Below are 15837 nucleotides of genomic sequence, written 5' to 3'. Positions count from 1 at the left end.
GCGGAGCCAGTGACATGGGCTCTGACCTTTGGCTCAAATGCAATCCCATCTGCTGACCTCACTCCCCAGCAGGAATCTTCTAAGCAGAAAAGACAAGCTCCTGGGAACTAGGGAAGAATTTGACATCGACATTAAATCTAGTTTTAATACTTCCTGGATGCTAGGCTTGGATAAGGAGTCTCAAAACAAGAAGAAACCATCTCCCCTTCCTAAAGCAGGATGGTCTCAGTGCAAGCTGAGAAACCCCTCCTTTCACCAGCTATAAATTTAGTGCAAACAGGCTCAACAAGGGAACTCCTGCAGCTTTGAGATTTTAGGCTTGGAGCATACCTGGATAAAGAAAATATCCTCTTATGCCCGTGGTTGTTATTTTGATGAACACCCTTGGCTCAGTGAGGAGGTTACTTGGACGGATGCAGCTACTTTGGCAGGACAATCTCAGCAGAGCAGGAATTCAGGGCTCTATCCACTGTACTAAACAGTGCTCCCAATATATCAAAGCATGCAGCAAACACCAAGCCAGGGTCCAGATCTGCCTGTCTTTATAAAGTGTTTGCATCAGAGGAAGCCCTTACAAGATGCTGGCTCTATCCTGCTCTTCAGTGACTTACAGGGGGTGTATGTCCTACAGGGAAACAGGGATAACCCAAATATCCTCTTCAGCTGCCTGGTGGGGATGTGCTGGCGATCTGTGTCTGGGAAACAAGCCTTCAAAAACAACCTCAACCCTGTCAGTTTAGAGCAGCCTTCATGCTTATCTCATTCACAGAGAGGGACCTCTAGGTCAGTAAAAAGCATCCTCTTTTGGTGGTCTCCTTAGCAATTGAGGTAAGATAAGTGAGGGAACAGACACCGTAGATGCTGAAGATGTCTCTTTTTATGGCTATCCAGGAAGAAGAGTGAAAGGAAGCTGTTTATGGCCACATCATGCTGCTTTTGCAGGCGTTCTGGGAAGTGGGGACCCACGCAGAGGCCCCTCGCATCTGGATGACAGATTCAGACAATGGATTGGTTTTAATCTTGCTGTATAGGAGATTCCAGCCAAACTGATCTCATATGTGCTTTGCCTGGTCCCCAGCCAGCACGGGTGAGGCAGAGCAAGGCAAGAGTGATATTCTGTGTCCTGAGGTTCTAGTGCAGTCCAGCCTTTGCCCATCAGGCAGCCAAATTGCATGGGACATCATTGAATTTGGGGAGCAGGCTCTTCACCTGAGATGCCTGTAAAATGCTTTGGATTCCACGAGTTCCAAGTCCTTGGATGCTGGAGCACTGAAACTCTTCTGTTACCTTGAGAAAGTCTCGTGGCATCCTGCCAAGGAAGATCCACAGACACAGATGTCTGCTCGACATGAAAGAGCATCCATCCCCCACCGAAGGATGAACCTCTGTAGGTTGTGTCTCACTACGGAAAAGCTTTTCGGAAGAGCTGAACCCAGGTCACACGGAATGCACTGACACAGAGACTACTGCAGTTATCCTAGCCAGGAAGGGTCTGGAGCACAGGAAAGTGAGGCTAGGGGAACAGTCACCTGGAAACAGTGATGCTCCTTTCCCTGAGAAATGACTTGGGAAAAAACCCCATAGAATCCCAGCTTGGTTTGGGTTGGAAGGGACCTTAACACCCCCCACACCCCCCATCCAACCGGGTCTGAAGCACTTCCAGGGATGGAGCATTCAAAACTTCCTTGGGCAACCATGAGACAATGGATGCTGTCAAACCCACAGTGCCACAGGGGTGGGTTGCTGTGATGCTGACAGCTTCAGGTGCTCTCTCGATGTGATTTTGCCACCTAGAAACAAATTCCAGGTTAAATGTCTGGGTTCTAGTGCATTTATCACCCCTTGTCTTGGTTACAACAGAGCCTGGGAGAGGAATGATAGGGAAGCGGAGTTCCTGAAGCCCAGCTAGGTGGCTTGCAGTCACACCAGTGCAATGAACACGTTTTATCCCTGAAACGGCAAATGCAGGCAGCAGGGTTTCATTAGGGTATGTGGGAAAGAGCTTTAACAACCGAGGCAGGAAAAGTTTAATGCTGGTTTCCTTTTCATTTGCCAGATGTTTGGAAAATACAACAAATGTTTATTCCCCTGTTCCTGAGAGGTGCAGCCTTCATGGCAAGGTACTGCTGGGGAATGCTTGGGGAGAGCATGTCCTTCCCATCACACACCTCTAAGGTCTGCGCACCTCTGAGACATGCCAAGCAGTGATAAAGGAGATGCTGAGACTGGACCTTGAGGAACTGGAGGCAGACCCTCCTGAAGAGGGCTCGGATTGGTGGCCCTAGGAATGTTCAACATTCCGACTGCATCTCATCCTGCCTGTGCTCCCCGCTTTACCGCAGCAGCATGTGCCTTACAGCATGGACCAAGACATTGGTCTCACTGTGTGAGTCCTGAATTTAACTGAGTAACACAGTGGACCAACTTATCGTGAGTCCAAGAGCGGTTCCAGGGCTTCCAGAACCAGAGATCTCCCTTAACTGCCATGACTAGTCTTAACATTGTTAAATCTTCACACCCCAAAGCACTTTGAAGCACTGTATCATTTCCAAGAGATGCTGAGGCTGAAAAGGTCACTCCTATTTACACCACCATTGGAGATGAGCAAGGTGCATACTACAGAGTAACCAGAAAGCCAGGAAAGCCAAGCAGGCTGTCTGCAGATAACCCTGGCCTAGCAGGGAGGAGTGCTTCCCCAATGGGACTGGGACAGTACCAGGCCACTGGCTCACAGGATCGATGCTCAGAGGATGCTGACTGGCATTTCATTTGCCCTTGCTTTGTACTGAAGGACAAGGTTCAGGTTCTGTACAACATGCCAGTTTGGAAAGATGTCACCAAGTCAGTGAAGTATCACTGCATTGACTTGCTCTATACCCTCATCTCATGGAATCAGCCCTTCTGCAGTGCACTGAGGGCCATGTTTTCATTTCTGATTGTCTTATACCATCACCATCCCAGTTAGTCAGACTCCACCTGCTTCACCTTCCTTCCAGTCACCCTCTTGAACTACAGGCAACAAGCTGCAAAAAGACGAATATCAAGTGGATAAGGAAAATGTCCCTCACCAAGACAGTGGTGCAACCCTGGAACAAGAGCCTCAAAAGGAAAGGCTCTGACTGAGCAACCTGATAGAGCTTTGGAGCCAGTCCTGATCTAAGCCGAGATCTAAAGCCCTCCAGAGGTCCTGTCTCTTCAGTGAGTCTGTGCTGCCATTAAAAGATCTTTCAGAAAACACCTACATGAATAAAGCCCTCTTCCTAGTTCAAGAGATCAGGCGAGCTCCGTTCCTCATTGCCTGGGGCTCTGGGAAGCAGATAAAGAGATCAGAAATGCACTTTGCAGTACGTTTTCTATCATGCCTTCATGCTTGCCATACTCCCTCCTAATTGGAAGCTAACACCAAGGCTGGCATGGGAGCTCTTTCACATCTCTACTTTGCCAGCCCAGGAGATGCCCTGGGAGCAGAGAGGTTCAGTTTTCAATGGCCCTCGTGCTCCCAGAGTGTGTCCTGAGCCCTGTGCTGAGCAGGCTGGTGAAGCCGTGCAGGAGGTTGCAGTCCTACCTTCACATCTGTGGTTGGTCTCGCTCTGCTTGTGACCCGCAGGGCATTTGCACTCGTAAGAACCCACGGTGTTGATGCAGTTTCCACCTTGACAGAGGCCAGGAATGGCTTGGCATTCGTCCACATCTACAGGAAGAAGAGCAAAGATCTTAGAAAGTGAAGCCATTGCAACACATGAATTTTCAATCCCATCGTGACGAGAACCCTATAAGAAAGAAGAAGCTTTGCTCAAAGTACATGGATTTACATTTCATAACACAATTGCCCATCAGATCACATTAGAAATAAGGTGAAGGACAGAAAATGGGCATAAATATGTTGCTGCCTTATCTACACAAGCAAGAGGGGGACAAAAGTGTAGTAATGTTTTCCAAAGCAAACACCCATGTGTCTACCCCCTCACGGTTTGTTTCACACTGGTAGCTGAGCTGGGAAGGAGAAGTGGCTTGATGGGATGCCCTTCTGCAGCCTTCAGGGAGCAACATCTGCCACAGGGCAGAGAGGGGAACCTATGGACTCAGGTTTTGCTCTTCAGCTCTGTCCCAGGCTCCTCCTGCAGCCATGATGTCCACATCCGTGAGGGGACACTGTGCTTTCCAAAGCATCTCAGGAAGGCCTCAGTACTTGCTGCTTAGAACCACCCTGCTTTTGTGCTGCAGATCTGATTGAGACTCCAGTTCTGCTTGCACTAACAGTGAGTGACAAACCTATTAAATAGGCCAAGCCTTCCTGAAGATACTGGGGCCATAAAACATGGATTATAATAGCAAAAAAGTTCTCCTCTTCAGCCTTCCCAGTTTTGTCCTGTAGGATAATGTGGGATTTGGATGGTAATTTTGGCTTTTGATCATAGCAGGTGAAGGCTGAAGTTAGTTGCAGATGCAGAAAGGAATTCATGCAGAGATCCCTGTAACCCCTTAGAGAGGCTGCCAATGGTATCTGTTGATGGGAGCTCCATGGACCATTCTGCTATTTGTGCCTGGTTGCCCTCGACCATGGATGCAACCTCTAAGCATGTGATTTATGTATATTGTGGCTGCCTGTGGGATCTTGGAGTCACAGCTTCTATTTTGAACCAATAATACAATTTACAGAGCACTAGCCACCCAATACAAGTGCTGATCATGCTCCGGTGCTGGGACAGAAGCTCTAACAACAGCAGCACCACAAAAAGAGGCCATATGGAAGGCTGTGACTTAGTTTTAAACTTGGAGAAACACTAGCCTGATTATCTACGTCTTGTGGGATGGAGGATGTCACCTGAGAACCACAGCAGGGCCAGACTCTTTAATTGAGCTGTGATAATCTTAGATGGTCCCATGAGACACCCAAGGTCCATGGTGATGCTCTGTGTCATATAATGATGGATTTAGAAAAGCTTACACACATAACTGTTCTCTGTACTGGGGCTGCTGGCAGGCATTCATCACTCACCCTGTCAGTGCCCATCAGGATGGGTATGGGGACATCCTCTACATGTTCATGGCATTTACCTTGGCAGGCTCCAGTACGAATGTTGGGAATGAAACCTCGGCGGCAGGGGTGCGGTTGAGCAGGGCACATCTCACATGGGTGACCCCAGGCCCTTCCAATGGTGGCACAACACATGGTCTTGGTGCAGACGATCCCACTGAGTTGGCCCTGGCACATCTGGTTATTCACTTGGCTGAAGCAGGGACCAGTACGGTAGTCTGAGGGAGAGCAACAACATCCACAGGTTAGATCAAGACACAAGCCCAAGGTTTCTGTCCAGCATAGGGTGTCTGTTCCCCTGCCTACCAGCACAGCCACTCAGGTGCTAGGGCCCAGTACTGGAGGTGGTGACCTTTCTGCTGCATGTTTCATGTCATCATCAAGAGGCTCTCCAAGCCAGCTCTTCCTGATCTCCCCCAGGCTCATCCCATGAACTATACTTATTCCGTGCCTGAAGACACTCCTTGTAAGTACTGGCCTTAGAATGAACTCAAGATATGAAGTCAGGCAAAGAGGCAATTGCTGAGTATAGCAAAGCAATGACTTCATTTCAGTTAGGGGCAAAGATGCCTATGGAGATGACGTGGTAAAAGCATCTCTCATGGACAGCCTTAGGGCCTGACAGCCTGTGTACAATAAACACAGAGGATGATGGAGGTGCCTTGCTGTCAGACCACTTCTACTTGGCTTGCAGAGTCAGAGTCCCAGTTCTCACCCATTAAACATTCTGGGAAAGGATTCCCAAACCTTTCCCCATGATGTCTACTGTAAATGCCACAAAAGGATTTCTACACTCTCTGACAGCCTCTGTAAAGTCAGCCTCCTGCTGTTATACATGTCTCTGTGATTAATCTCTTTGGTTTAACTCTTAAAGGTCCCCTGGCAATTTTCACTACATCTTTAAAACCCAGATGCTGCAGAATCCACCAGCCTGTTTCCCATTCCCAACAAGGATCCTCCTACCCCTTAAAGCCAAGAATATTTTGAAGGGCTTGTTTGCACTAAGGAATGTGGCTTTGCCACTGTCTGGGCTCTCATGACCCTTGATTAGGGATATTAGCACAGCAGGCATTCATCAGGAAAGAAGATTCTGAAACAAGAGGGATCTTCCTTTGCCTGGGAATAGATGATTGCATGCAAGTGTTTGATCTGCAGCTGGAAAAAGGACCTTTAACCACATTATTGTCAGACCAGAAAATTCCCCATTAACTGCCTAAGGATGTTAGGTGTCGGTCATAGAGCTGCTATTTCGGATAGTCCGGCTGAGCTTTGCAAAGTTGCTTAGGGAGTTTCGACGTTGAAGTGGTCAGCAATTGGCTGTGAACCCAAATCAGTCCCCACATTAACCCACAGCTCTCTTTGCAGTGGAACATTTGGGTTTGACATGTAAAGCAACAAAAGACTTGTATGGAAGGTGGTTATACCTCGATCATGAGCCCTGGGCAGCATGGGCACCACATGGAGAGATGAATAGTTCTGTTTCCAGAAATGTCCTAGTGTAATATAGACACTGACCAAAAGAAAGCTCCATTTCTTGGCCTGCAAATTCTCAGCTGTCTTTCCACACTTGATCTTTGCAATCAGCTCCCTTCTATTTCAATCCTTACACACATATGCAAAGAATAAAAAGCAAGAAAAAACATAGAACTGATGGTTTGAGACAGAAAGCTTTCTCCCATAGGGTATGTTTGCACGACAGCCACATTGGAGAACCTTACATTGGCATGAAACCAGGAGAGAGTGGCTTAATCCTGGGCTGTAAAAGATCACCTGGAAATCACAGCAGGCTTTAGACTGACAGTGCCAGTGCTGATGCGCCTTCCTCAGTCCTGTGGCAACGCTGAGTAAAAGCTGTGTGAGGTTCAACTGGGTTATGGTTGTCCCACCTGGCATCAGGGCAAGCATAAGCTATAAGCTTGTATAAGCTATACAAGAAATCCTCCTCTGTCTCTGGGAGAGAATCAATGAGCACAATAATTGCTTCTTCCCAGCTTAATCCTCCTCTGATCTGTATTCCTCGAGCAGTCGGAAGCGCAGCCGTATTTGAAACTCAAACGAAAGTGTCAAAAGAAGCTTGGCTGTGGATGGCACCGAGGTGTAAACAGCAAGGATTTGAGAAGAGAAAGGGTAATGACTGTGACATTACGTTGGTATAAAAGTGATTTGAAAATCAGACCAGAAATGCGGACTGCGTTCGCACTAAGGAGTTACCAAATAATCCTCTTCTTTGTCCGACCCAAATTTTCACTAGGTACCAAAGCACATGGTCCTCATTAGTGTCTCCTGCCACACCAAGTTGAACGCTTTAGTTTGTTCTACTTTATTCCTAGGGAAGAAAGCAACAACGTTTGAGTTGTTTCATCTCTTTTTTTACATATAAAATTGAAAGGCTCTTGCTCAAAACGTCAACCTTGAGGCTGGTTCAGAAAGCAGCAGAAATTGAGGAGGCTCAGGAGGACAACAAGGGGCACTGGTTTGCATCCGCAGCCTGCAAAGGAACTCCTGGAGGAAGGGAAAATCATGAGGAGGAACAGGCAGATTGCAGATGGACGCACTTGCAGAGCCAGAACCAGGAGGTGCCACAGGGAGAGAAGTGATGCTGGCTCAAAAGAAATAGAGGAAAGTGGTCCTCCACGGGAGGAATTCTCCAAACAGAGGATGCGAATTGTCATAGATCATATGAGCTGCAGGCGCCTGGTGCCCAGGGAAGCCGTACAGAGGAGGCTCATAAAGGGCTGCTCTGCTCCTGTGCTGTCCCCCAGTTATCAGCGTATGGAAACTGACAGCTTTGAGGCACAAACTCAGCTCAGCCCTGCTCGAACGCGGCGGTGCCCATGTGCTTACTGTGAAATAGCGGACATCACCTGAGCTGCTTCGAAGCCTTGTTAACCCCAGGACAACACCTGGGACAGCTCCTAACAAAGAGCTTGCTTCCCCCCTTTCCTAGTCGAAAGGAGCATGGCGAACCCGTGGCTGATGTCGTTGTGGTGTCTACCTACAGAGGGCTCCTAGAAACTCACATCACTTAAATCTATAACCCAAAGCTCCGTTGTACCGAGAGGAAAAGGGTAAACTTGCACCTCCCACGTCATCCTGCCGAGGCTGGACGCACCGCAGCAAGAATTCCTCCAGGTTGATAACGAAAGCACAAGGAGAACACCCCCTTTTTAAACAAATAATTGACAAAAATAGATTTTCATCTGTAGATTGCTTCTTTGGAGGGAACGGAGCCAAGGAAATTGCAGTCTGGAATGCAGAAAGCCTGGCTGCATTCCACCGCCCATCTGTTGCTAATTTTAATGGTGAAATGATTACATTTTTAATGGGGCACCAATCAGATTTTATTAAGGAAATATGCACGCTCGGATGCCTAAAGCCCTTTTACAGTCAATGCTTGGGATCCCACCTTCCAGGAACCCTGCCACAGGTAGTTCTCCTTTAGAAGCTTGGTCTTTGCTGGTACATTTCTTAGAGAAGCAGAGACAAGGTGGCTTCCTCACTACAAGCTGAGATTTCTTCCTGTTTCCTCAACCTTTACAAGTGCCCAGTGGTAGGATATGGATGAGTTCCATCTGCAGGTAAAGTTCTCATTAAAGAGCTTGTAAGAAATGCTGGATCAGGCTCTATTTGGGGCATCAGAATCTTTCCACCTCTATGGAGGAGGCTTTTAACACGTATCTGGGCCTTTAGAATCACTTGTAGCTGCAAAAATCAATCACTGCCTGACTTAACGTCTCCAAATACAGTTAGAATCATACATTCCTTGTCACCATCAGGTTAGATTAGGTTACTCTTCATGCCTACTCATCTGGAGCAGCCAGCAAGGAGAAAGAGCCCTCACATGGCAAAAGGCACCAGGGAATCAGAGCTGAAGCATTAACACGTTTGCATTAACCATGAGAAATCTGACTCTTTGCTATGCAATTTGTGTTCAGACCCCAGCCTCCCTCCACATATGGCTTTGAAGCATCACCTCCCCTGTACTAGCGACTTCTGCAGATGCTGCAGAGCCATGGTGGGGCTATCATGAGTCTTATCTACCCAACCCTGCAGCCACCGCAGGCCCCAGATGTGCTCAGAAGAGGAAGCTTAACAGGAATAGACCTCATTCCCAGTTCCCATGTTTGGCTGGTTGTCATGGAGATCGTTAGGAACCCCTATAGCTAATGAATCCCTGACAGTTCCAAGCCGCAAAGCCTTGGGGAGGCAATGGGTGGGATCCTTGCCATTACACATGCTCTTACACTGAGCCACGCTATTCCACTTGCAAGCAGCTTCCTGAAAATATCCCTGTAGGCATTTTGAACTCTCCTAATGAGTGTCTAGGATGTAAGTGGAGGAACACTATATGGTTACTGAGGACATCTGCCTTCACCCACGTGCTGCATGGAGTCCTGTTGGAAGGGCTGGGACACTAAAGTGCAGTGAAGTGCATTATGGTTCAGCCAAACCAGTATCCAAAACCTCACAGCTTCCCCATGTCCAACACCTGAGGACCAGGGATGCTGCCCTGGCTTTGCCTACCCTACTTAACCCAAGTTCACCCTGCCAGAGCCTGTCCAAGCTCCTCCAAGAGGTGATAAAGAATGATGCACAGCTCTTTATAGCCAGCCATGGCTATAATTTAGAGCAGAAATGCAGCTTGGAGTCATTAGAAAAGAATAATCAGTTGCAGACACTTTAAAATCACCACTCTGAGGCTATCAAACATTTACGGACAACACTTGGAAGGCACCTCCTCTATTGCTCAGTTTCCCCAGTGCTAAATGAAAACAAGGGGTATCTTTTGTAGGGAATGGTTCCCTGGGGTATTCAGTGCCATTAGTTTGCATGGAAATGTTAAATCCAGGCTGATTCCTCTGAAGGAGACCTCAAGCTACTCAAACAAGGGTGAGGAGCTTGAGGTCTCTGAAGGAGACCTCAAGACCTCAAACAAGGGTGTTCTTCAAACGTTGTGTACCACCTGAATTGAAACAGCGCCTGAACCTGGACCATTTACAACTTTATTTCATATCCAATTCAAATTGCTGCTCTGCTGGAGGGGGGAGGCATTGAAAATTAACATCCCCTCCCTTTTAACCGGTTCTTCTTTTTCCCTTTGTGGACATCAGTAGGTTTTGACCAAGAACTTGTGAAAAGAAGCATTTTGTTGGACACCGTTCACAAGAGAAAGGATTCCTCCACTTCTCTAACATCCATCTTCCCAGCAGGGTGTCACCAACTCCACAAATGCTTGCAGTGGGAATTGAGATCCCAGGGTAAGGATGGAAAAGCAGGAACAATCCCTTGCTATTTAAAACACAGCCCTAGAGGCACCAATACGCCTGACCCAGCCGCGTAAGCAGAGTCCAGAGGTGAAGGGACTGCAGAGCTCTCCTCTGCACCCCCAGCGCCATCCTGCAGCCTCCCGTTTCTCCAGCACCGTTTGGCTGGAATCCCCTCCTGAGCCAGGCCGTGGGCTGGGTGAATTCCTTCTTCACACCATAAATAAACAGAGCAGCGAGGAAGGAGAGATTTTTCTTTGCTAAAAATCAAATTCCTTCCCATAATAAACAACGCCGCTGCTGAAGGCTTTTTCTTCAAGCAGTAAGGACAAACGTTGCCTGTAAGCGAGCCCCAGGGAGCCACAGACCTCGCTGGGATGAGGTCACTACAACATATGCCCCAGGCTTTGGCAGGCTTCCACGTTGCTTTCTAAAAGCTCCAGCAGCCCAGGAGAGGAGAGCAAGGACAGGGAATATCCAGGCTGATATCTGTTTTTGCTGGTTTAATGAATTATTTCCATCAGCACAAGGCTGGTGCCCCGGGCCATGGCAGCACAGCCTGGCAGCTCCTCCTGGCTGCAACCTTCCGGACTTCTGGAGCAAGGCAAACAGCTCTGGGAAAGGGCAAGACGCGAGCAAGGCAAGGCACTAACCTGGCACATCCCTCTGCAAGCTTCTACCCAAAGAGATTCCCACATAAACTGGCTGCTTGTGGTGGGGCCATTCCCTAGGGAGCCCATGGAGAACCTGCTGGGAGCTGATAGCTTCCGAATTAAGAGCTTAACGGGGCAATTCATGCCCTGCTCATAGAGACACCATGAATGTACGGGGAAGAACAGCATCCAAAAGCCACCAACCGAGGAGCCAACAAGCCCTGGGCTTGTTTCTGTTGCACTGTGACTGCAGAGCTTTTACATCACTCTAACAACGACCTAATGCTGATCCTAGGTCTCGGCACACAGCACAGCTCCAAGTATCTGCTCAGCCTCTCAGGCTGCCTCCTACGTGACAGCTTTGCTGGGAGGGGGAGCGGTGGATGCAGGGAGAACAGCACGAGGGTCTCCGTCAAGGGCTCCTTTCTCATGGAATACTTTCTCCACCTAGTCATTTCCTTACCTCGTACAAACACAGCCACATTCCTCATGTTTAACTGTTTGGACTTCTGCAGAGAAGAAAAAGCTGGCCGGGGCGGTTCCTAAGGCCAGACATTCCGAGTGCTGAAATAACATATTCGAAGGAAACAGTAAAGGGAGAACTTTTTTAAGTTTTCCTGTCCTATTTTTACAGTTTCCTGTCAAAGTCTTAGCCTGATGAAACCTGAGATAGAGCTCCCCGCACAGCCCTCCTCCGCGGGCTCTCCACTGCGAGCAGCGTCTGAGGCACAAAGCACACACACTGCAACATGGGGCTGCTGGTTCCAGCAGTTAGAGAATCACAGAATCAACCGGGTTGGAAAAGCCCTTTAAGCCCATCCAGTCCAACCATTCCCAGCAGTGCCAAGGCCACCCCTGCCCCATGGCACTGAGGCCTCGTCCCCACGCTGTGTGAGCACTCGCAGGGCCGGTGCCTGCAGCCCTGCCCTGGGCAGCCTGTGCCAATGCCTGAGCAGCCTCTGGGGCAGGAATTGTTCCTCAGCTCCATCTAAATTTGAGTTGTGAAAATGCCTGGGAGTGGTGGAGCGCGCTGTGTGCTCCAGCCTGGAGGAGACCATGGGCTCGGAACACTGCTGAATCACTGCCTGGTCGGTTAGTGCAGAGAAGGATGTGCAGGAGTGGAGGGCTTGGGGTAGCGAAGGGGTTTGATAGCTCCAGACTCTTCCTCATGGGGCACATGGAACCTGCTTACTTGGAGAGGCCTGGAGCTGCTGTGCCACCATGAGCTGAATGCCTTCAGTAGATGTGGACCAAGCAATGCTTCTCCTGCCAGTCTGCATTCCTCCTCATCCATCTTCATGGGCTTGCAGAAAACAGAGTTGATGCAGAGCCTTGGGATGGTGTCAGTGCACAGGAACTGCAGCCGTTCATGGGTCTACCTCCAAATGTGCTCAACTGAGCCTCTGTGATGTGATGCTCCACTGCATTCCTCACAGTCACCTGCAGAGCGCTGCTTGCAGACCTTGCAGAGCCTTCAGATTCATGTGAAATGTGAAAAGAAGCATTTCTCTTCGCGCCGCTTTCCTTCCACAGGGATCAGCAGGTTCCACAGCATCAGGATACGCTTGTTCATGGACACTCCTCCCCGCAGTGGGAATGTCACTGCATCCAAGAGTGATGGAGAGCCAGAAGATGAGGCAGTCACCTTCCTGCCCAACCCAGAGCAGGCAATGAGGTGTCAGCTGCAGACAAGGAGGTCCAACCCATTGTGGTCCAGCCTCCTCAGCTCACTCAGCTACAGCCGATTCAAGTACTCCCATGTTTCTCAGTGCAATGCAAGTATCTTGGTTTTAGACAAGGTTGACTCGAGCATCTCATTGCAAAGACCCTCTTTGCTATTACTTGTACCTTTGCCAAATTTTACCTATTTAACCTGAAACAGGTTTGCACCAGGATAAGCAGGTTTGGAAAATTCCCATCAAAACATTCCTGTCATCTTTAAAGATAAATCTTGGGAATGCTGTTTCCATGAAGGGCTCTGGAGGCAATTCATTCTGATTCCAGAGGCTGCTTCCCATTGTGCACAGCAAACTGGCCCCTGAGCCACAGGCTGAACACCAAGCCACAAGCAAAGGTATCAAGAAGCTGTGCATCAGGAGTGCTGCCCACACGGGCTGTGAAAAGTAGTGATTGTCTCATTAAGGATTGGACCATAAAGCCCAGGGGCAAGCAGGAAAATTACATGTGCAGGATGCGCCTCCATCCACCAGCATTCCCAGCAGCCTCCCACTGGTTTTCTGCAGAGATCAGAGGGAAATGTGGTTTTACAGAACTACAATTACTTCATCAAGGAAACCTGTCCGCAGGAGGAAAATGGCAACTTGCAGCTGAGGAAAGACTTGAATCCCACTCCTTGGGCAGTTTATGCCAAACCTTTCCACATAGATGCAGGTGATGCAGAGAAGTAGATGCCAGAGCTCTTTGGACCACAGCTCTCAAAATGCTTTTTCTACCACAATGTAGAGAAAGGGGAGGTTTTGCCCCATCTTTGGAGGCAGGCTGAGGAGAAGGAGCTCTACCACTTATCTATATGATATATTTTATATCCCAGCTACGTGGTCTGCTTTATGTCGTAACATCTGTATTAGCAGAGGACTAGGAAAGCTCAGCTGAACACCCGGTTTCAAACAGGGATGAGAAATCTCTTTGTAAACACAAGCCTTTTACTATAAAGCTCATCTGGGGGGGTGGGAGATGCCAACAGCATTCCTGCAGAAGAGATTTGATTGAAGGAATATCAAGATTAATCTGGAATTCATAGGATGAAGGGCTTGCTGAGTGTCCAGCAAGTGCCCCGATGGCTTTGAGTGGGATGGCAGAAAGGACCCAGCACAGCCAGTGCTGTCCCTACCTTTTTCCTACCCCAGAGAACTGAAATCCAAGGAATTAGTAAGAATTCGTGGCTCCCTGGGACAGCCTTGCAGCTCAGGGGCTGCATGGGGAGAGTCAGGCAAAGGGCACTCAAGGAGCCGCATCTCAGTCCATGGTTTTGGGATCTCTCCATTCCTCTGGGACCGTGCGTTGCTCTTCCTTCAGAAGAGCTGGATTTGGGCTCAGTTTCACAATGGACGTGGACCTCAGGCACTGCCTGTTGCATGGAAGAGAGATTTTTGACGTATCTTCGTCTGCAACGCAAAGGCTGAGATTAAAACCTTTGAGTTATCCCAGAGAGCACTGAATTCCCATGAACTACTCGTGGTCCCTTTCTTGCCAGCATGATGTATGCCTCTGTGTGCCTGGGCTCCGGGGGAGTTTCCAGCTGAAGGTATGAAATCCATAAAGCCCTCCCGATGACTTCACTAGGAGCAGCATTTTGGAGTTCAAGTCTGTGACCTGAGTTAAGAGAGGAGTGAGCAAAGGGACCACATTACTGCTGCCTGCTTCCTGCTATGGCTTTTGCATGCACCCAGGGGGCTCAGACACATCCTGTGTGGCTGTTTCCTTTCTCCTAAGCCTCCAAATTAGACTGAATATTTTAAGGGGGGGGAAAGAAATCATTATGAAGAGGAAACAGAAAAGCTGAGACAAAGCCACTCTTCAGTCTCCTCAGGAGGGGGGTTGGAGATGCTTCACAAGCAAGAATAATGGGGTATTCTGCAATATTCCCACCATCTGGAAATCCGAGTGGATTAAAATGCAGTTTATGCTCAGCCACTCATGAGCATCCATCTGTACGTTACAAGACGGTGTTTTGGATCGTGCATTCTGTTTATACATGGCAGGGGATGTCTGTCACTGGAAAAGCTACGGCTGGAGGCAACAGTAGAGATCACTGTGGATCTGGCTTGCCGTTAGACAAAACTGACTGCCGGAGTTAGACCTAACCAAGATTCATGTAAATTTCCCCTTCAAACCAACCCGCTCCTGGCTATGGGTTTGGAAAGAGAACAGTCCTGCAGTGAGGACTGTGGAAGAACAGGAGAGACTCACTGCCTTTTCCATGGCTGTTGCACATCTAGGGTCTTCTGCGGCTCCCATCCTTGCTTTTGTTCACGTGCTTGGAGCTCTGTATTCAGTGATGGGGCTTTGTTTTCTTGTACTGGCCAAGGAAGAGCCAGAACTCAGACACTGGATGCCAGCTGAAAGTTTGCTATTATCTCTACATGGACACAACCCCTTCCAAGGCTCTCATGGGATATGGGAGTTGGGAACAACCACGCAAGGCTTCAGGAACACAGCTGGCTTTCAGCTCAGTGTTCGCATTGAAGAGCATCACCCTAGGAGTTTGTTGGTTAACCTTGCACCATTAGCATAGCCAGAGCCCTTTGAACCAGACAAACCAGAGGACCCACAGGCCACCTCCACAAAGATCAAGGATGTTACCCTAAAACCTCTTTTTCCAAAGGAAAAGATTTCCTTCCATGGGAGGTAGCAACTGGCATCCACAGTGAAGACCTCAGCACTTGGATGGGAAGAAAACCCAGTTCAACCTCGTCCTTGGAACACAGGAGGAGCATCCCCACCTTCACCTGAGACAAACACTGTCCCTTTTCACAGCCCTTTTCTTCCCGCTTGAAGGAGGGTGAGATCAGAGACACGACATCAAAATGTCTCCTTTTTCTGTAAAACCACTGAAAACAGAATGTGGCCTTTTTCCCCCCAGATCCGTTTTTTCTGGGCTGCAGCTTTTCCCTCCCACACTGATGTAATGGGAGTTCATGTTACCAAAGGCTGCTGGGGTTATACAATATATTCTCTAGTTCTTCATCCCTGAAGATGTCAAGTAGAGAGAGGAAATGATGCTAAGATCCTCTGAGTACCCAGCTATTAAGGTATTTACCTCCGAAGTGGAGTGTTTCCTGAATGAAGTGTGAAGTTGGTTAGATTGCTTCTATTACAAAGCAGCCTCTTACTGGAGCCCTGAACTGTTGAACATGAGGCT

At 48.6% G+C, this 15837-nt stretch overlaps 1 protein-coding gene across 4 annotated transcripts in view; it reads right to left on the bottom strand.

The window, feature by feature from the left end:
• LOC136024432 (fibrillin-2-like) overlaps nt 1–15837 on the bottom strand; it is a 98555-nt gene that overhangs the window by 51388 nt on the left and 31330 nt on the right. For all 4 annotated transcript variants that reach the window (XM_065699753.1, XM_065699757.1, XM_065699755.1 and 1 more), the window contains exons 7-8: nt 5059–5256; nt 3566–3691 (exon numbers count right to left, since the gene is read on the bottom strand). In XM_065699753.1, the coding sequence (XP_065555825.1) occupies nt 3566–3691; nt 5059–5256 (324 nt within the window). The remainder of the gene's footprint in view (nt 1–3565; nt 3692–5058; nt 5257–15837) is intronic.

This window comes from Lathamus discolor, chromosome 21 (genome assembly GCF_037157495.1).
Source record: "Lathamus discolor isolate bLatDis1 chromosome 21, bLatDis1.hap1, whole genome shotgun sequence".
Classification (NCBI taxonomy): Eukaryota; Metazoa; Chordata; class Aves; order Psittaciformes; family Psittacidae; genus Lathamus; species Lathamus discolor.
Note: the sequence above shows the minus strand (reverse complement) of the source record. Positions and strands in the feature narration are given on the sequence as shown.